Here is a 21,555-nt window from a genome sequence, read left to right on the forward strand (position 1 = left end):
GAAATCTGTTTTTTTAACACAACAAAAATAAAAACGGGTGGTCAAAAGTATTTCAGACGCCTCAAACTATTAAAAGTGACATCTCTACGGATTAGTTTCCAAATTTCATTACAAAATCTTACCAAAATTGCTGTTTTAACCTGTCCAGGTTTTTATTACTTCATTTGCTTAAAACTCTAAAAATATATAATGTACATTGTTATTTATTAATTCATTTGAAAGTATATTCAAAACGATATTATTTTGAAGACTTAAAGTGCTTTGGTTTGTAAAATATGACTATTTTAGCAGAAGCCCCTTAAAATCTGTGATCATCCAAAGCGTTTTATCATCCATACCTGTTGATAATCTATTCAGCCACATCTCTTTGCTGGAACTCCTGTTTATATAAGACTAAAAGGGAAATACTCATTTGACCTGCTATTGGAGAATTCTACTTGTATTTCTGGGAGATTCTATCCTTTGCAGGTTGGTTTATGATTGAAAATCTGAAAAACACAAAAGAAATTTTTATCGCTTACACTTTATTGGATGTTACAATGTTTTCTCAGCATTTCCCACATACTGCAAGAGAGACTCTGCTCATAAAACACTAATAAAATCTGACATTTACCCATTCTCTAGTTATTCAATTTTTGCTCCCCTGACAAAAGGAGGGTGAATCTGTAAATTCACCCTTGTCTGTTTGTCCATTCATCTGTCTGTGCTTTTCTCAATAACTACACCTTGGAATTTTTAAAAATTTCGCACAAACATTAAACATGAGATGAGTTAAAAAGTAACAGAACGGATTTTCCGAAAAAACTCGGGTTGGCCCCCTAGTGGTGGCTTTCGAGTTAAAATGGCTAAAAGTGATACTTTTGTGCTTGGATTTTTATAAAACATTATGAAAAGTTGTAACTAACTGATTTCTATATAATTTTGTTTGTCTATACTTTGTGATAACGCTTGGGTGTGCCCCAGGGGCTCTTTCAGGGCTAATTAAAACACTCCATTATTGGGACTATTTTACCATATTTGTCCAAAATTTTCTGTGTATGTCTATTTAGCAGTTTTGCATTATGTTATACTCAAATTTAAATATGTTAAAGCCTTGGGGACTTTTGGGGCTAAATGGGAGGTGGGGGCAAATGATAAACTTAGTCATTTCTTTTTTTGCATGGTGCAGAACTCAAATTTACGGATTTAAGGACTAAAATTGTACCGTTTGTTCATTTTCACCAAGATTTGACATCCCCTGGGGACTTTTGGAGTTAAATGGGGGAGAGGGGGCAATGCTGAACTTAGTCATTTTTATATGCCTCGTTCAATGTGCACTCACGGGGTACCATGAATGCATCACTTGTTTTTTCTTGTTTCCATTCTAATTATGTTTTTCTCTGTAAACTAATCCAGAGATCACTTTTTTTTAAATTTTCAAATTTCACAACATTGTATGCAAATTCCAGCAATGCATTCTTCACTAAAACATATTTACATCACAAATAACATAAGTACTATCTACCTCAAACCCCCGGGGGGCAATCTCATTACAGTAATTGTTTTCGTTCTTTCTTTCTTTTGTAAATAAAGATATCAAAATATTGACCTTTGATAAAGCAAATAATTTCTTATATAAAATAACAATAAATCTGGCTGAGATTCCTATTTTGTTTCTCTCTGACAAGTTGAAAAGATACATAGGCTGGAACTTTCCAGTTATGAAAACTTACACATTTCTCTCTCTCTCTCTCTCTCTCTCTCTCTCTCTCTCTCTCTCTCTCTCTCTCACTTATATCTTGTCATGGAGTCAGATGTTTTTATGTATTTCACAAGCTCACTCTTTAGTTCTTAGGGTTCAGCAGCTCAACTGTCTCTAAACTCCATTCTCCAAGCATTTGTTTTCATGTATTCTTTGACCGACAAACTGTCCTGCAATTGAAGATAACCATAATTCTGCAAGTGTTTACCAATGATGATATGAGATTCATTCTTAGAATAACCTTTATGCTGGGCAAATATAATACTTTCAGCAAATCCTCTGACAATGTGTTGCCTTTAGTTATTAATCCATCTAATCTTGGATTTGTTATTACACTGCAGCCAGGCAAGACAGGAGTAGATGAGGACTCATCATTTGCTACCATATAACATGATACTCCTGACTGCTGCTACATGACTTACCCCAGATATCCTGATGTTATCAGAGGTAACAGCTCACAAAATTTCGCCCATACTGCTTTTACGTTTGTGATTGTACTTAATTCATATTCTGCACTTACACTGAACATATCACCAAAATATTCAAACCATGTTCTCTGATGAGATTTTTTTTTTTCTTTTGTTATTTAAAAAAAAAATAGGTGGCAACTTTTGTTCTGGATTTGATCTCGGGGAATTGGCCAATTGCTTTCGACATACCACTGATTCTTTGCCAGATATGCCAAGCCGGTCAGAAAGGGCACCGATGGTAAGAATTCTTCTTGGTTTCTTATCTGAAAAAAAAAAATTCTTTTTCAATGTGATTTTGATTATTGCAGGTATAAACTTCACTGACATAGGGTTTTAGATGCTTATTCATTATTTATTCATTATTTATTCATTGTTTATTCATTGCTCTTCTTATGAACACCAATAAGGACATCATGGTTATAAAATCTAAAAAACAAAAATTTTTTTTTTTTTTTTTGCCTTGCCCAAGCTGCTCCACAAACTTCTCTAGATCATAAGTCAGTCATGACCCGCCAGTCAATATGCATCTCCTTTTATTGTACACAAAACTCTTTGATCATTACACAATAGATGCCTATCTTATTTTTTTTTTTTTTTTTGCCACACACACTCAACAATATGTAAAACACATTTTTTACAAACAAACTATCTGCATCAGTTGTTGACTGCCAATACATTGCATCCTTTAAAATCTTTATGCTTTCCAAAAATAACCAAAATTACATTTGATTTTCCCTCAACCATTCCTCCATCATGTGTATGTATTGTACGTGCACTTTTGATAAGCTGTAGTGCATCTGCATAGTATACACAATTTCATTCTTATTATGTAAAATATATATCAAATAATAACTTTTAGTATATTTTACGGCTCTGTCGGTGGGGCATTAGAATATGCCAACTGCCTTTCTTAATGCGCACTGTTTGAAGATACTGGCTTTCATCAAACATTAATGTTATGTTTTTTTTTGTTTTGTTTTTTTGAAAAACTTAATCATATTCTGCAAAGTCAAACACAAAACAACCATTTTTCTATAAAAACAAACACAACATTATAAATAAATATTTAAAGATATAAAAAGAACTTCAAACATTAAATCTTTTTCTAGAATTACTGTATTTGGCATTAAATATCCTGAAAAGGGTTGATATGCCATAAAACTAAACAACCAAACTGTATATAAATATTAAAAAAAGAATAATTTTTTTTCAAAAACTAAATAACTTGAAAAGTATTGACATGCTGTAAAGCAAAATAACCTTTTATTTATTATTTTTTTCAGAGATTCTGTATGCTAGCAAGTGTTGCAGTCAAGTTTTAGTCCTCTTTAAAAGTGGAAATGTTAAAATTGTTTTTTTTTTTTACTTTTTATAAAAAAAAAGAAATTGGTGACTGTTAAAATTCAACAAAATTTAGATGTATACATTTTTTTTTTCTTGAACTCATCCAGCATGGAGTTTAGATGCCACTGTTTGTTTTTTTTTGTTTTTTTTTCAATTTGTATCCAATACTTAAATGTTAGCTTTTATAATGATTTTCATGGAACATTCTAGAAGCTTGCGTAAAACAAAATGATTAAGCATATTGTACATGTGTTCTACTCTATGCATTGTCACATTAAAAATTAAATGATTGGTTAATTCTATGCATCAACACTTTCTACTATTTTAATTCTTAATCATCAAACCTATAAAGTTAAATATAAACAGTCATTGTTATCTTTTCCAAATGTCAATCAAAACTTGAGATTGAAATTATTTAAATTCTTTCTTTGTTTTGAAAAGCATCTAAAATTTTGCTTTAAAAAATGGTTAAATAATAACCGTTTTTTTTTTTTTTTATTACAAATTTATTTTGATAAAAATCACCCCAAACAAAGCATAGAACAAAAGTGAGAAAAAAAATCAAGAAGGGATGGTTGATGAAAGTCATTAGTGTTGGGAAAGTGACAATTTTGGATAAGTCATAAGACAAAAAAGTTAAGACAGATTTCACCAGCAAGATCTGTGCAATTAGAGTGAAAGAATGAGTCAGATTTATGAGCATTAAAGTCACCAGAAACAAAAATGGAGGTTGATGGATGAAACTACAATGCATTATCAATAATAACAACAGAGCAGTCATAGTTAGAAGGAGAAAAGGTACAAAAAGAACAAATAATAAATGGACAACCTCAGTCAGATGAAAAGACATGTATGGCATTATTGGAAAGTAACTGATCATTATTAAGTGCTTGTAATTTACTGAATTGAAATAGAATTCTTACAAAAAAGAGTATGATAAAGGATAGTTTTATTGAGAATTTTTTTTATTTTATCCTTTAATCCACACATTATATGACAAAAGGAAAAGAATTGCTGTTTTTTGGATTGATTATTATTTTGACTCAATATTTTCAATCTCTCTCCTTAACCCTTATCCTTATTTTTTGTTCATTAATAAGTTGTGACTCATTTGCAAAAATAAATTACTTTATTATTATTTTCTTGGAACAATTACATTTCAATAATAAATTCAAAACGCTTAATAAGAAGAAAGTTGCTTTCCAATCACGTTGTGTATTCGTACAAATTTCTATGTTAATTTTTATTTGTTTCTGTTCAATATTTAAGGGTCCAACTCGAATGTCATTCTCCAAACCTGTAATTGCTGCTATCACTGGTTATGCTGTAGCGGGTGGCTTAGAATTGGCTCTAATGTGTGACATGCGTGTTCTTGATGAGTCAGCCATTATGGGTGTTTTCTGTAGGAGATTTGGTAAGACATGTTTATTTGAATTCCATCACAAAAAAAAAATTTATAGTGACGATTGCCTTTTTTTAGCTTGACAGTTGTACAAACATAAATATCCTTTTAGAAACTATTATTACAATATGTAACACAAGATAAATAGGTTGGGCAGTATATAAGTGACTTTCATTTTTTGAAAAGAGAATGCAATTTAATTCTTTTGTGGTATTTTTTAAAACTTTTATTCACCCCTAAACCATGCATATTGACACTGAAACATAAGGGACCAGATTTATAGAGGCAACCTTAAGTGGGGAGTTGTGCAGCAAGATTTTTGTTCACATTGCATTTGAATTTTTAACACACTGGAAAAATTGGGGAAAACAAGGAGCAGAATGAAAATTCCAAAGGCAAGCAATCAATGAAAAGAAACTATTAGAATAGAAAGTTTGCCAGCTATTGGAGAGCTCTACAGTGCAAGGGTGAGAATTAGCAGCTAGTCGAGTTGGTTAGTGGTATTTACATTAAAGGGATATAAGTGCAGTAAGCATATTCCATGGAAGTATTTCCACAGAAATGCAATGCTGAGGCTGGAATTTGGTAGGCAGTATGGGAATATTAATTTAAAGACTCTCATCTTGTCCGTGCACAATATTCCATGGATGAATGAATGGTGTCTTTACAGATGCATAGGATACTGGCAGGTGTAAGAAGTTTTTTCTTGGTAAAGGGAGCTCCTCTTCTTGGCAATGTATTTCAATGCATGTTATCTTAAATAATTCACACTGCAAATTTACTGTTTCAGTGTATGTAATAAAGTCCTTATTTTCTTGTTTGACAATATTAACCATTTATAACATGTGAAACAAACTGTCACATACGCCAAATATTTTCAATAATATTTCAATCATTTCTTCAAATCAAATATCCTGTTTTATTTTTTTGTTTTGTTTTGTCTTTGTTTATTTTGGCAGTATGAAATTTGTGTACTTCATATTTTCCTGAGTGCTTAATTTTTGTAATAACAAAATAGTTTTTCTTTGTCAGACCGTAACTGACATCTTTTTGAAAAAATTGTTTTGTATCTTCTAAAGTATGCGAGGAACATTATACCATCTGTTGGTTTATAATAAAATTCCAAGAGAGAATTAGTCATCCTTTTGGTGGAAAACATTTTGTGTCTTCTCATTGGTCTACTTGCTTTGTTAATACATTTTGCAAGTTTTCTTGTTTTACTATTTGCTTTCATAATTTTAACTGCAGTTCTTGTAATTTAATTTGTTGATGGTGCTCTTGGTAATTGCAACTGCAACAATTCGATTTATTTTTATCTTTCACATTTTTTTTTTTCTGTTCTGACATGGTGAAAAATAGTTTTCGCAAATTCCATCACCTGTTCCATAATTTTTATATTAATAAAACAAAATAAGAAAACTAAAAAAATAAAGTCTCAACCTTTTAGATTAATCCAAGAACTTGGTAAAAATAAACGCATTCATCATTTTTTTTTTTCAAATAATAAAACTGCTCCCTACCTTAATAGTTTTAGTTGTTGTTAATCTTTCAGGGTTCTGTTTTTTGTTTTGTTTTGTTTTGTTTTTCTTTTTTTCTTTTTTTTCTCGTTCGACTGTCAACTTTCCACAAGCACTCTTTCATTTTCCTTAGCCCTATATTCTTGTGTTGTTTGAATCCAATCATTGCCACAGTTATTATGAAACACTCAGGTATATTAAATTTAGATTTTCACCACATGTTCTTGAATCGTCATTAAACACTGTTATATTGTGGATTTCTATATAAACAAATAATAAATCACAAGTGGAGTAATTAATCGAACAATGGATTTATTGTACGAATAGTACAAAAGGAGTAGAATATAGTCCAAGGAAAGATATATATATATATATATATATATATATATATATATATATATATAGGCTGGTTGGTAAGGTTAGAAGACTGTTTCACTGATATGCATGAAGTTACTTTCTTTCGTCTTCCCTATTGTTAAATTTACTTCCTTTTTTTTTAGCATTCTTTCAGTCATTGTCTTTAACTATTTATTGTTAGAGGGGTGCTAGGTTTTCCCATTATAACAGGTTGTCCGTTCTCATTGGAGTTGGGCGCCGGGACGGGAGATTCTGAACAACTTGGAATTTTCCCTTACCTGGCGACTGGTCCGTAACGCGCTGCCCCTTCTCGACGAACTCTGCCGGTATAAAGAAAATACAAGCGGCTTCTGTCCGCGCTGTGACGAACGCGAACCCGAAACGATCGGGCACGCGTTTTTTAGTTGCAGCCGGATCCAGCCCTTATTGGAGTACATCGGGGGGGTAACGGCTCGCATCAATGCCAAATGTCCACTCGATCTCGACGAAGGTTTTTTTGTGTACAACATGGAGCCGCCGTTCCCCAGGGAGGAAAGAATGGTTATCCTGGCGATCCTGGCAGTAGCGCGCATGGTGATTTGGATCACGCGCCTCAAGTTGGTCCGCGAAGGGACATCTGTTCCGGATCGGGATCTGATCGTTTACTTTAAACATCTGCTTAAAGTAAAGATCAGATGCGATTGGAGGAGGTTGCCTAGAGCGGAATTTGACAAGAGGTGGATGCACAGCACTAGTTTGTGCATCCATCGAGGAGCCAAGTTTCAATACGTGTTCCCTCCTTAAGCATGGCACGGGCGGTGCTGGGGCCTTCGGAACCCATCCCGCTTAGGTTCTAGCTAAGAAAAACTTAAGAAGACTCTTGACTGGTGGTATAAATGAGATCCTGTTCCTGATTTTATTTTTTGGTACTAGAGAACCTCCGAGTCTGCCCATCCCCTTTGTGCAACATCCTTGCTTTTTCAACATCCCCGGTCACTTCCCTACTCAGAGGTCACCTTCCAACCCCCCTCCACCCGTTGCTTTGTTTTCTCTCACTGCCATTAAGATATTTTCCCCAATCCCCAATCAGGGATCGCCCTGCGGAGGGAAAACAGTGGGGGGTCTAGTCACCTAGATTAGTACAGGGGGGTCTCACTAACAACCCAGTAGGATTTATTTTTTGTTTTTCATATGAACACTTTTAATTAGTTTTCCCCTCTCCACGAGCAATCCTTTTCCTAATTTAAAAACTTTTTTATTTACCAATGAAATTGAACTTTATTTTTTCACACACACACACACACACACACACACACAAAATTAATTTAAAAAAAAAAAAAAAAAAAAAAATGCATACACAAACACAGACAACTGTTTATTAATTGTAAATATGGTTTTCATTCTTAAATGCTGGGGATTTATTAGTTAGTTTAAGATCCATAGAGTGAATAAGGTATTTTGGTAAATGTTGCCAGTCAAGAGTAAGACTCCAAAGTCTACATTTATTACTTTTTAATCACTTTAGTCACAAAGACCCTGAACCCTTCCCCTCCCCAATTTCTTGTAGGGCCTTGTGCCTAATTTTGTTGTTCAAAAATCTTTTGTTTTTTACTTAATTGTATTTTCAAAATTTTTAAAAAAGCAATAAAATATATAAACAAGATCAAAGTGTAGTATCTGTTCTTCAGATGCTGCACTTCTATTTCTTGTTCTCTTTCGGTGGAGGAGAAATCCTTCACGACTGAGACAATTTTTATTTTTGTACCTTTTCTCCACGTTAAAAAACGACCCTGGTGTCTAACTCTGTCCCGTGGGGAGGCATAGTAAATAGGTACTACTATCACTACGATGAGAGACAAAAGAGACGCCATGTTACAATTTTTGCAAGAAAAGACACAGATGACCTATACTCGTTGTTACTATCAACTTTGCATTATAGAAACATGTATTCATACTACTGCTACTAGACAAATGTTAGATGACACACGAAGAACATATTTGTTCTATGTTTCATCCAATGCATTACAAACAACTTCTGTTTTTTTTTTATCTTACAAAGAATTCATTTAATTTTATACATTAAAATTTTTTTTTTCACACTGATCTTTTTGTAATTTAACTTTTGAATTTGTTTGACTGGCAGGGGTTCCTCTGATTGATGGTGGCACAGCACGTTTGCCGCAACTGATTGGTTTATCTCGTGCCCTTGACATGATTCTCACAGGTCGACCTGTTGATAGCAAAGAGGCTCTTAGTTTTGGATTGGCTAATCGAGTTGTACCAACTGGTACAGGTAAGTGAAAATATTCAATGTCATTTGTTCATTGCACATCAAGGTTTGTTTTTCCACTCTTAAACAGTGTATGTTACCTTATCTCCATATATAATAAAGTTACTGCAGAAATTCCCCTCTGAACCAAAGTGTCATAGGTTTTCAACAACAGATGCCACATACAAGTTCAATACATCTGGCCTAATAGCTACTATTTTATGTAGCTTTTGAACACTATTTTGGACACATTCAGTTAAATAAAATACTACATTGCATCCAACGAGCAACACCATCACAATTGCAACATCGTTAGAGGAAGTAGTTCCTATTTTTCTTTCTAAATATTAAGTCCTACACCTGCTACCAGTTGTCACCGGAATGAATTCTACATGATCCACAGATTCTGTGAATACACCAACTATAACTGGCTATTACATGCATAGACCTAACATAATTTTTCCAAACTCTGATTTGTAAATAATAAAGGCTCCCTCGCAAAAGTTCTAATTGACTGAGCTCGAAAAATGTTTATATTCCGGAATCCAATTCTTCACTTTATAAACGAATGCTTACTAACATTAAAAGATGGCGTCACCAAGAGACATATTAAGACGTCTTCGTCAAAACAACAAGTACATTGAGCAGCCTTTGCGATCGACTTTTTATACCATTAAGCACACTACATATAGATTGGTGATGCTTCAAATCAATGCATTTCATATCTATTTATATATTGAGGAGTTTAGCTCCCAAGTATTTGCGTCTTTTACATTAAGATTTCTCCAGAAAAAAAAACAACCAAACAAAAAGAACACATATAAAAAAGATACGGTAATTTATTTGTAGGTCATTTTATCTTTTCCATGAACGACATTTACAGGTAAAAAAATACAGACATTTATTGAACAAAATACAATTGAACTTATTTTTTGCAAATGATTTTATTTCAGCAACATATTTTTTCAAATAAAATTCCATAATTTTTTTTTTTTTTTTTTTTTAATAAATTGGAATAAATTATTATTTGGAAGCTAACCTATTCACTATATAAATATATATATATATATATATATATATGATATGTGTCCGTTTGAAGCATCACAAATCTACACAAGCACACAAAATATAACTATAATGACGTGTAGTTAAGTCTGGACTAAATTGAAGAGGTTAGCTCCCAAATATTTTCGTTTTTCTTTTTTATTATGCTGAAAAAAATTTACAAAAGTTTATTGAATGAAATAAAACAATTTTATTTTTTGCCAACAATTTTATTTCCGCAACGTATTTCTTTTATTAAATTTCCTGGACTAAATTTAAGTCCCCAATTATTTGCGCTTTTTTTTTTTTTTATTATGCCAAAACATATATTACGGAAGTTTATTGAACGAAATAAACCAAACTTATTTTCGGTCAACTGTTTTCTTACAGTCATTAAAAATACTTAAATTTTTTTAAATCTGAGAATTAAGCCTGTACTCAATGATTATTGCTGAACAAAAATGACGACAAAGTAAAAAAAATAAAATGTAAAGGCTATGAGAATCCTTGTTCAGGTCTGCAGCAGTTTTTTTAGTTTTTTTTTCCTTGTGACACAATATTGACATATTAAGTGAGAGCACAGAATAATCACAGCATATAATCATATCTCCATGTTAAGAATGGGTTTATAGATACTAACATTAATTTGGCACAGTACATTCATTTTGCCCACAGGCACCAGTTCCCGCTTTTTATTGGGCTGGCAGTGGCTCCCACTAACAACCGTTCAATTTTTCTTTTTACACTGGGCAATGCTGGTACACAGGTCCTGTTAGTATGTAATAATATTCCAATGCGGATAGTAAAATAAACAAGGTTAGAATAAGAAATTTTCATATAAGATTAAAATTAAGTAGAGTGGAATTTCTCATTAGAAGTCAAGTTAGAATTCCAGCAGTTATGTCACACACAGGAAATCACCATATATACCTTTTGTATAAGTCGATGTGCATTTTAAGATTAAAAAATTGTGTCATTTTAGGTATTACCTGTGTATAAGTCAACTGTAGATTCTAGACAATTTAAATGGTCCGTCTCCTGGCTTTCTCTTGCACAGATAATTTCCTTTTTGTTTTTGTTTTTGTTTTTTTGTATCTGCGAGCGATAATATGTGCATCTGCGCATGTGTGAGCTATTCGATTTTCATATATGGAACCAACCCGCTGCACACTTACATGGAACGAATGCAAATGTTGCTAATCATACATTCTGACCAATGACATGCTGTAGATTCCAGACACAGTTACTGTTTTTAGACATAATTTATGTCACATACCATAATAATGTAAATGCATAGATTGCATAAACCATAATAATGTAAATGCATAGATTGCATAAACCATAATATGCCATAATAATGTGAACATCTGTGTTAAAAGCCATTAAATGGTTTCATTAAATAATTGTCATTAAATTGTTAAAACTTGTTGAACTTAGGGGAGAACAACATATCATAAACACTACATTTCCTTACCTACTAAAAAACTGTCATATCATCACCGAATACATCATATCAAACATAGGCCTAGAGCCACATCTAGAGAGTGAACATTGCATGAGCTATTCCAATTATTATTAAGCCTCCCACTAAAAAACTATGCATGTGCTTACATGCTGACAAACACACTGCAGTGGGATTTGGAAGAAGTGCAATTAATAACTGGGACTACCGGTATATACCAAGTTATGATTAAGCACCGAGTTGCTCTTTAACAACATTCCCAAAAACATTACCTATGTATAAATTGAGCCCCCAAAAAATAACCTTAAAATCGTCTCCCAGAAATTCGACTCATACAAAAGTATGTACGGTACATGAATGGACAGAGAAGATTTTTCTCTTTTCAATGAATTGGCAGAGAGAATGGTCAGGTTGTTTGGATAGTTGCTCCCAACTCTCTTGGTGAATGGGTTTGTATTTTCAAAATTTTTAAAAAAGCAATAAAATATATAAACAAGATCAAAGTGTAGTATCTGTTCTTCAGATGCTGCACTTCTATTTCTTGTTCTCTTTCGGTGGAGGAGAATTCAATAAACTTCCATAATATATGTTTTGGCATAATAAAAAAAAAAAAAAAGCGCAAATAATTGGGGACTTCAATTTAGTCCAGGAAATTTAATAAAAGAAATACGTTGCGGAAATAAAATGTATACTGCCAATAAAAAATAAAACCCTAGAAGTTGTTCAAACTCAAGTGAGTTTATGTTCTTTTTTTGAAGAACATGAAAAGAATTTGTTTATAATTATAATTAGACAAAAAAAGAATTTGTTTATAATTAGACAAAAAAAGAATTTGTTTATAATTATAATTAGACAAAAAAAAATTTGTTTATAATTATAATCAGACAAAAAAAGAATTTGTTTATAATTATAATTAGACAAAAAAGAATTTGTTTATAATTAGAGAGAAAAAAAAGAAAGAAAATGAATTATTGCTGCATGTCATCAGCAGAATTCTAGCGGTGTCCATGAAGAGCTGCCATCTGGATAATCAAATCATTAATCAATTCTTTTCTCATAATTTTGTGATCAATTGCTGTTTAAATAGCTAAATAAAACATCTGTTTTTTCAATCATATAAGGCAAATATTAGTTTGTGTTGTTAAAAGACAAAAATCTTATTTCCTATTGATTTCATACTTAATTTGATCAACAGATTTTGTTTTGATTATTAATATCAAATAGTAAGTTCGAGGAATTAGCCCTCACATACTTTATCTCTTTTCTTTTGTTGTCTTTGGCTGACCGATGACACAAAAGGAAGAGAGGGGAAAGAAAAGAGAAAAAAAAAACAGCCTGGTTTAATAGTATCATAAATTTTTACTTAGTGCTGTAGGTCAATCGGTTAGCTTACTGTTTGTGAATTCAAACCTCATTCTGCACATAATTATTTTTATGTGCAAAGTGATTATTTTTATGCGCAAAGTGATTATTTTTATCTTAGCTCCCAAAATGAACTTAGACATAAAAGTTCACCTTGGGAACCATACAAATTTGGTTACACTTTTATTTATTTATTTTCTTTTGTAATTTACAGAAATTAGGACCCTAAACAATGAATAAAACTACTAATATATATATATATATATATTAATTACACACACACACACACACACACACACACACACACACACACACACACACACACTCAACAAAAATACACAAAACCTTATCCTTCAGATAAATATAAGGTTGGTCAGAAAATAATTGAATTTAGAAATAAACACATATGCATTGAGTTTGTACCAAAATCACTTGATCTATTTTTGTTATTTGATTGTTTTAATATGTAGTCTCAAATGAAAGTAGTATGGTTTAATCTAACTTCTAATTTATCATTGACGCAAATTTGTTTCCTTTGGTACAAAAAAATAGGAGATTTTGCTATAAAAAGAAAATAATCGTTTTATTTTGTTATTTGAGACCTTCACAAACTGTCAACTGGATTTTGGAAATTTGCATGTCTCTCCATCTCCCAATTTGTCTACCTTGAAAATCTTCTATTCCCTCTGACTAGTCTCTCTGCCAGTTACTTTGTCTAGTAATTGCCTGTGAAATAATGGAACGTTTACATGTTAAGTTACGGGCTGGAGGATCATTGGGGAAAGTAATGTTCCCAAAAAAAGCTCCTTAATTCATTTTTTTTTTTCTATCATTATTTTTTAATTCATCAGTGAAAGTACAAGCATGATTTTTTTAAAGTTGTTTTTGAGGATTTGGGATTTTTCTGTTATTAAGCATTATTATATCTTTCGCAGATTTATAAAAACAATGAGATTATGTACCTTATAGCCTTTGTTACGATGAAGCACTGTTACTTAACAATAATAATAAAATATATATATATATATATATCACATCAAACAAACGGAAGAGGGTAAACTCTTTCAAACCCGTTAAAAAAAATTCTTTTTAAAAAAGGCAAAATAAAATAGACGAAAAACACAGTGGAAAAACAGAACACAAACATGAAGTTTAAAATTTTAAGTAATTTTATTCATATTCTGGGAGGAAAAGATAGCAAAAAATCAAGATAAAAACAAACAGTGGAGATAGGAAATTTTACTATCTAATATCTAAAAATATCTAATATCCAAAAATGCTGAATGGAAATCTGTAGTAATGTCACAAATAATCTTACCACTCGAACATTGAAAGGAGAAAGAAGAGAAAACACAAGAAGTGTACTTTGTTTTATGCAAGAAAATGTGAAGAACGGGATAAGCCTATGTGACTAGATGAGATTTGAGGCGAATAAAAGAACCCAATTTTGGGGGAATGAAGGCAATTCTCTATTACGTCTTGAAATGTTCTGATTAGTTGCCAACTTTCAGAACAAGCTAATTCCTCGTTAACTAATAATCAAACGTAAATGGCAGGCAAAGCATTTGACATTCGGATGATTCTGGAATTTTATGGTGTTTCACCCAATCATACAGTGTTTGAATAGTTGGAACAATTAGAGTTGGTGTGTAAAATGTGCACTGTTGACAACGTCGAGCATGTTCTACCACTCAGAATGAGAGGCGAAGCTTTGTCAATATACCGATGATTAACCTGGGACCAGAGGAAGGATTTAAAGCAGATGATACAAGTTCTCCTCGTGGTTTTTGTGCCAGACCCTTTTGTTGCATTTGACAAATTTGTCTCCTGTCATTTGCACCCTGGGGAAACTGGACGAATACTTGTGTGACCTACAAGACTTGGCACGTTTAATAAAAGAAAACCCCTCTGACTGGTGGCTCAGTTATGCATTCGTATCAGGATGCCCTGCTTCAGTTAGACAACAATTGCGTGGCTCCTCAAGGATGAAGCACATGACCCTAGAACAAAACCTTGTTAGGGCTCAAGCTCTCATGATAGAAGAAGTAGAGGTAGGTGAGCCTGTTGCTGAGGTTTTTCTCATGTACTTGTGGACCTTCAATGCAGTGTAGTGCCACAAGTGTGGAGGTGTCAATCATCTCAGAAAAAGTACTCCCCATAATAAAGCTAAAAATCAATGGGGTAGATCGGATAGCATTAGTGGATTCCGGATGCTCCTCATCCATTGTGAGTGGGTTGCTATGTCAACCCAAAGTACGTTAAAGTATTACAATTCTCATAGTAGGCAGGAAATACCACATACACTATGGTGTTGGCAGCAGAACTTTAACAGTGACCAAAAGAAATCCCCTGAAGGCTGACGTTTTAGTGGTAAACAAAAAGCTGGGAATGGACTTCATCAGAAAATTCGGTGGCATGCATATCAACAAAGGCGACAAAGTACATTTTTGCTAGGGCAACTCCTGCTCCAGGTGGGACAATAGAACTGGAACAGCTTGACTTGCACACGGAGTTTAACCGGAGTTCACTAAATCCTGGACGATGTTGTGGAAGTGGTGACGTGATCAACTGCCAGAAAAATTATGTAACAAAGTACCAGAGTATAACATCTCTGCAAGAGCTCATGCAGAATACAATAAGTTACAAGTTTGGATTGATAATTATTGGTTGTTTTTTTACCCAAACGAGGAATTGAGGTCTCCCATTGGTTTGATCCCACTAATGATAGTCAATAAAACAAACAAAAGTAAGACCAGTGCTCAACTATCCAGATTTTAGCATTACAAGTTGATTTTTTTTTCTTTTTAGATAACTATTTTATCAACTTGCATGAAAAGAGCTGTGTAAAGATGCTTAGAACTGTTTGCATTATGCAAATACCATCAGTAGTTCAAAAGTTTGAAGAATTTAAGTGCTTTTCTGTGGACATTTTTCTTTAGAAAAAGTGGGTTAAATTACAGATTATGCCAAGAAATTCAGTAATTTCGCCACCATTTATTTATTTTTCAAGCTATTCTTATGAAACTTGGTATTCTTTTGTAAAATTGTGTACTCTTTCTGATTATGCAGTCAAATCTGATGTATCTTTTTACCATAAGCCATGAATTATAAATTAAGATGTACAAATTAAAATATTTTTTTTAATCGCGTGCAAGCGACTCTAGAAGTCACTCCGTCGGTCGGTCTGGCAGTCTTTCTGTCCGTAACACTTTTGTGCTTGACCTTTTTGGTTAAGATCAAAGGTCTGTTGTTAATAGAAGCTGTTCTTAGCTTTTTAAGATTTTCCTGGCCCTTTGGCCAAGATCAAAGTGTAGTATCTTGTTCCACGTTCACTTGGCTAGGTCAGACGGACCATAAACTAGTTATGGCCCGGCTGAAGCTAGGAAATAGCTCACTGGAAGTTAAACACCTCCTTTCTGGAGATCAAGACTTCCAAGAGAAGCTAATAGAATTAATTACCGGAAGTAAGTGGTGGGTAGGTCTAAAAGCCAAAATTAGAACCTTCTCCGTCAAGTATGCCCAGCGCCTTGCACTAGATAAGGCCAAGACGAAGAAGAAGCTAGAGCAGAAACTAGCCCGGGTTATGGGGGAAGGTGATAGGGTTAGTCAGGAACTAGCTAGCTCTGCGTGAGAATAGCGTGCGTTATAAAGGTCAAGTAGTCAGAGCTAGGCTTAGGAAGGTAGGCAATGAAGCAGTCAACTCCAACACTGACGCACGTCGTGAAATTTCTAGGCGTGGCTCGAACAAATACATTGCAAAGGTAAGACATCTGGATGGACGCACCCTGGAATCGACTCGGGAGATCTGCGAGGGGTTTCGAGAACATTTTGAGGAGCGTTTTACGCAACAGCTCGATCTTCCGGTCCTTGAGTTTAGCGACTATTTGGCTGACTTTCCCCGCCTCGAGGTGGCTAGAGCAGCTAGTTGCGAGGGCCGGGTGACAGAGCGGGATGTCTTTACTGCGCTGAAGTAGATCAGCTGTGACAGATCGCCGGGGCTCGATGGTCTGCCATACGAACTACATTTGAGGCTGTCACCATGTTTCTGCCTCTTCTGATGGATGTGTTCAACCATTGGTTTGCTCAGGGATCAATCCCGGGGCAAGTCACCAAGGGAGTGATCACATTGCTGAGGAAAGGTGACGGGCATGGTGGGGAAGAGTTAGACGATTACAGGCCTATAACTCTGCTAAACACAGAGTTGAAGATTTTGGCCAAGGTCCTTTCGAATCGGCTGCAGATTGTTATCGGCGAGTTAGTTGAACTGGAACAGAACTACGCTGTGAAGGGGAGATCAATTCAGAACAACTTGCACCTGATCCGCACGATCCTAGAGGGAGGGATAGATGACGACACGGAAGACGCGCTGATCAACTTAGATCAGTCCAAAGCTTTCGATAGGGTCGACCATCGTTTCTTGGCGTCTGTCTTAGCGGACTTAGCGGGCGTCTGTCTTAGCGGACTTCTCCATGTGGATCTCCGTGATGTATCGACAGCCCACAGTCGTTGTGCAAGTCAACGGAAAGTACTCGAAACCATTTGTTATCTCTTGGTCGGTTCGTCAGGGTTGTCCGCTGTCGCCCCTGCTCTATGTCCTGGCTTTGAAGCCCCTGCTCCGCAAGCTAAGACGTGGGGAAGCAAATTCGGCCCTGCGCCGAATTACAATACCCAGTGGTTCAGCGACCAAGGTATCCGCGTTCGCTGATGATGTCACGGTCTTTGTGTCGAGCTTCAGAGACATCAAGATCGTGTCGGAGGCGTTCGCTCAGTACGAAAGAATTACAGGGACCAAGATAAACTGCAGCAAGTCGGTAGGACTGCGGTTGGGAGCCTGGAGTGGCAACGCAAACCTCCCGGCGCCCTTCAGCTTGACGGATGGCCCGGTTCAGATCCTCGGCATGTGATTCGGACCGGGTCTCCAGCTTGACAAAAATTGGTTGGAGATACAGTCAAAAGTGGAGGCTGCAGTCAATTCGTGGCTTCCTAGGAAACTTTCCTTAAAGGGTAGAGCTGAGGCATGCGCCACTTACGTCTTTCTTCTCATCCTTTACCGACTGGCTGTACTTCCCCTGCCTGCACAGCACCTAACAGCTCTTGTCGAACTCTTGTCCTCGCTTTGGGACAAAGGAAGACACTGGAGGAGCAGACAGATCTGTATTCATCATCCGTGTGAGGGAGGCTTGGGAATGCCGGACTTGAAGTGTCATCGAGACGCTAAGAGGCTGGCCTTCCTGAGCCACTATATGCAAGATGACCAACTGTAGCACCCTGTGGTTACGGCTGCCTTCCCCGACCTTGTTCTTGACCCTTCTATCGAGAGCCGTCGCAGGCCACCGGGAAAATCTGCCTACATGAAAGAGTGCCGAGCCGCGCTAAAACGACTACCAAGGTCCAGCGACCTTGTGACTGCTACCCGTAGGGAACTCCACAGGGATCTAGTAAAGGAGGCCGCCGCCGACCCGCTATGCACATGTTTGGGTTGGCAGCAGAGTGAGATCCATGGAGTTGGGCGCCAGGTTCAAGTCATTTGAACAATTCAGAGTTCTCTCTGACCTGGTGATTGGCCTGAAATGCACTTCCACTCAACAACATACAATGCAGTACCGGGTATTTGGAGTCGTTTCTATGGCCATTGTCCCCGTTGTGGGACAATGGCCATAGAAACGACTGATCATGCTTTCTTCGATTGCCACGAACTCCGCCGGTACTGGTTGTATGTCAGCGAGGTGACGGCTCGCATCGATCCTGAGCATCCTCGCCCAATTACCGTATCCAATGTCACGGACAACGTGAGGCCGCCGTGGGACTGGGAAAGACAAATGATCTACGTTACGATCCTGGCATTTGACAGAAGATGGATACATGTAGCAAGTCTGTGTGTACGAAGAGGAGCCAAATTTGAATACGTGTTCCCCGCCTAGGTGTAGAATGCGCAGTTCCGTAAAGTAAAATTAAACAAGTAGCCTCTCAGCTAGCTGAGTGTGTGTTCCATCCCTTCCCAATTAGGAAGCCTCCAAGATCCCCACCCCCTCCTTCTTGCAATTTTTGTTTTCACCCCCATCCTCTAAATTTCACCCATCTTGGAGAGAAAGAAATACAAACTAACCCCCATTCCTTACCCACAAAATTTTCTTTTCTCCAGTCATCCCCATCTAGAGGGCATTCCCACTTAGAGACTGACCTGCAGAAGCGAGGTTCCTTTTACAAACCTAGTGAAACGGGCAGTCTATCAACTAGACGGGGTTCGGAGGGTCCTACTAATCACTTCTTTCCCCCTCCCCCGCCCTCGACACAAATGAATTATTGTACCATTTTTATTGCTATCTTTTTTGTTTTTACACGTCAATAAAAATTTTTTTTAAAATTGGGAGTTAAGTAGGACGTCCCTCAGTATGAAAGGGTGAATGTGGTATTATGGTGAAAGAAGATACTAGCTGGGAGAAACTTTTGATTTTGTTTAGTTCTGGAGTGACAAGGATGACCAACGACCCCCACAATCCCCCCTTTTGAGTTGGCCATGTGCCTAAGTTTTTTGTTCATTGTTGATTTTCAATGTATTTTTAACATGAATAAACGATTTAATATCTCGCAGTGTAGTATCTGTTCTTAGTACATGCTGTACTTATGTTTGTAACTTTGTGATATAAAGTGGGGGATCACTTTTCTCTATTAATGTAATGTAAAATGATCACCCACTTTACAACCAGTCAGTCTCAAAGCCATTCAAGTCATTCTCCAGATCATTCAAGTTGTTTTTGAACGATTCCAGTTATATTTTAAGCATTCAAGTCATTCTTAAGGTCATTCAATTCATCCTTAAGTGCATTACAGTCATTCTAAGTCATTTACTTTTTATTTATTTAAGTCATTTCAGCCCATTTTTCGGTCATTTTAGTTTATCTTTAAGAATTTCATGTTAATCCTACATTCACGCATTTATTCATTACACGAGAGCATGCGACTAATGGCTATCGGCCTTGTTTTTTTTAACTTGCGCTTGCACAGTGGGTGTCTATTCATGAACAAAACTAAGTATTATACTGGTATTTAAATATAGCCTTCTGGGGTGTAGCCATTGAATGCCTAAAAAGTATTCATGGCCGGTATTTACTACTCGCCTCAAAAAAAAAAAAAAAAAAAAAAAAAATCGAGTAGATATGAATTAATCAGAAATAAATCGAAGAAAATTTTTCATATACATTTTGAATTTCTGTAAAAGAAGGAAATTCCCATAGTTGACCAGAATTTATGCATTTGGGGACCAGTCTAATTCTCAAAATAACTCCTGATTCACATTTTGTAAATCCTCCTTATCTGGCCAAAAATATACCCCTATTTTCTGAGATGCAGCCATAAATGGTATTCTACACGAGTCCTCGAATGTAGCTTCCACAATACCAGGATACCTGATAAGCAACAACTATATATTCACCAGTTTATAGTAATTTTCATCATTTCTATTCTGTTGTTGTTGTGGAGACGGCCACTAATTAACATAGGTGGGTGAGTGAGATATATAAAGGTATCAATCACCAATACAGGGGGAGTTCTGCAAATAGGCAAGACGCCTATGTTGCCTCCAGTAAGACATGCAACACGCCACCGGCCAGAATATCTCCAACTGAAGTATATCTGAAGACATGTAAATATGTATATAACTTTTCTTCCTATTATATTATTGTATACCTTTACTTTCCATGTTCTTGTTAATTATTTGTGCAGACGCCACAGTGGCGATGGGAATTCGAAAAAAAGATTTACGCGGGATAAAATCCACTATTAAACACAACAGTGGCATTGAGAATTCAAGAAAAGGCTTACTCTCAAATAGAAAAAGAGGGGTTAAGCATTATTTTTGCGGTGACGAAATTCCACCATAACTTTTACGGGAGACACTTTATACTGGAAACAGATCACAAGTCCCTAGTAACAATCTTCGGCTCAAAAAAGGGCTTGCCAGTATATATGACAAATCGCCTACTCCGTTGGGGTGCGATCTTGCTAAATTATGACTTTCAAATAAAACATCTGGGTTCGAAAAAATAAGTCATGCGGATGGCCTGTCAAGGCTTATACCGAAAATGGAGGAAACCCTTGAAAAGTCAGTAATTGCAGCTATACGTTCCAATTATGAGGAAAAAAACATGGTGGCGAATATAATAAAAGAATTACCAGTCACGTTAACCAATATAAAAAGGGAGGCTGAAAATGACGATGTCATCACAGACATAAAGAAAAAAATAAGATAAAATGATGAAAAAACGCAAAGCATATTTTCCGTATGCAATGATGTTTTATTATATAGTGAAAGAGTTGTTATCCCGAAAACCTTGCAGAAAAAGATCTTACGTGATTTTCATACAGGACACCCGGGTATAAATAGGATGAAGGCACTTATGCGGGGTTACGTTTACTGGCGTAACATGGATGTGGATATTGCACTAACAGTAAACAAGTATAAAGGTTGTGCGTTGAAAAAAAACTGACCAGCCATGGTCATGCATTCATATAGACTTTGCTGGACTGACTGAAGGACAATACTACCTAACCGTAGTAGATAGTTTTTCCAGATGGCCTGAAGTAAAGCGTTTCAAGAACCCGACGACAA

The 21,555-nt window shown here is 35.6% G+C and overlaps 1 protein-coding gene across 1 annotated transcript in view; it reads left to right on the forward strand.

Moving 5' to 3' along the window:
• The window catches only part of LOC145296034 (putative enoyl-CoA hydratase echA8), a 40,645-nt gene that overhangs the window by 8,763 nt on the left and 10,327 nt on the right, over positions 1-21,555 (forward strand). Inside the window, exons 3-5 of the mRNA XM_080142078.1 lie at positions 2,343-2,449; positions 4,825-4,969; positions 8,954-9,103. Of these exons, the coding sequence (XP_079998204.1) occupies positions 2,343-2,449; positions 4,825-4,969; positions 8,954-9,103 (402 nt within the window). The remainder of the gene's footprint in view (positions 1-2,342; positions 2,450-4,824; positions 4,970-8,953; positions 9,104-21,555) is intronic.

This window comes from Euprymna scolopes, chromosome 16, assembly GCF_053919585.1.
Source record: "Euprymna scolopes isolate OS-2025 chromosome 16, ASM5391958v1, whole genome shotgun sequence".
In the NCBI taxonomy this organism is placed as follows: domain Eukaryota; kingdom Metazoa; phylum Mollusca; class Cephalopoda; order Sepiida; family Sepiolidae; genus Euprymna; species Euprymna scolopes.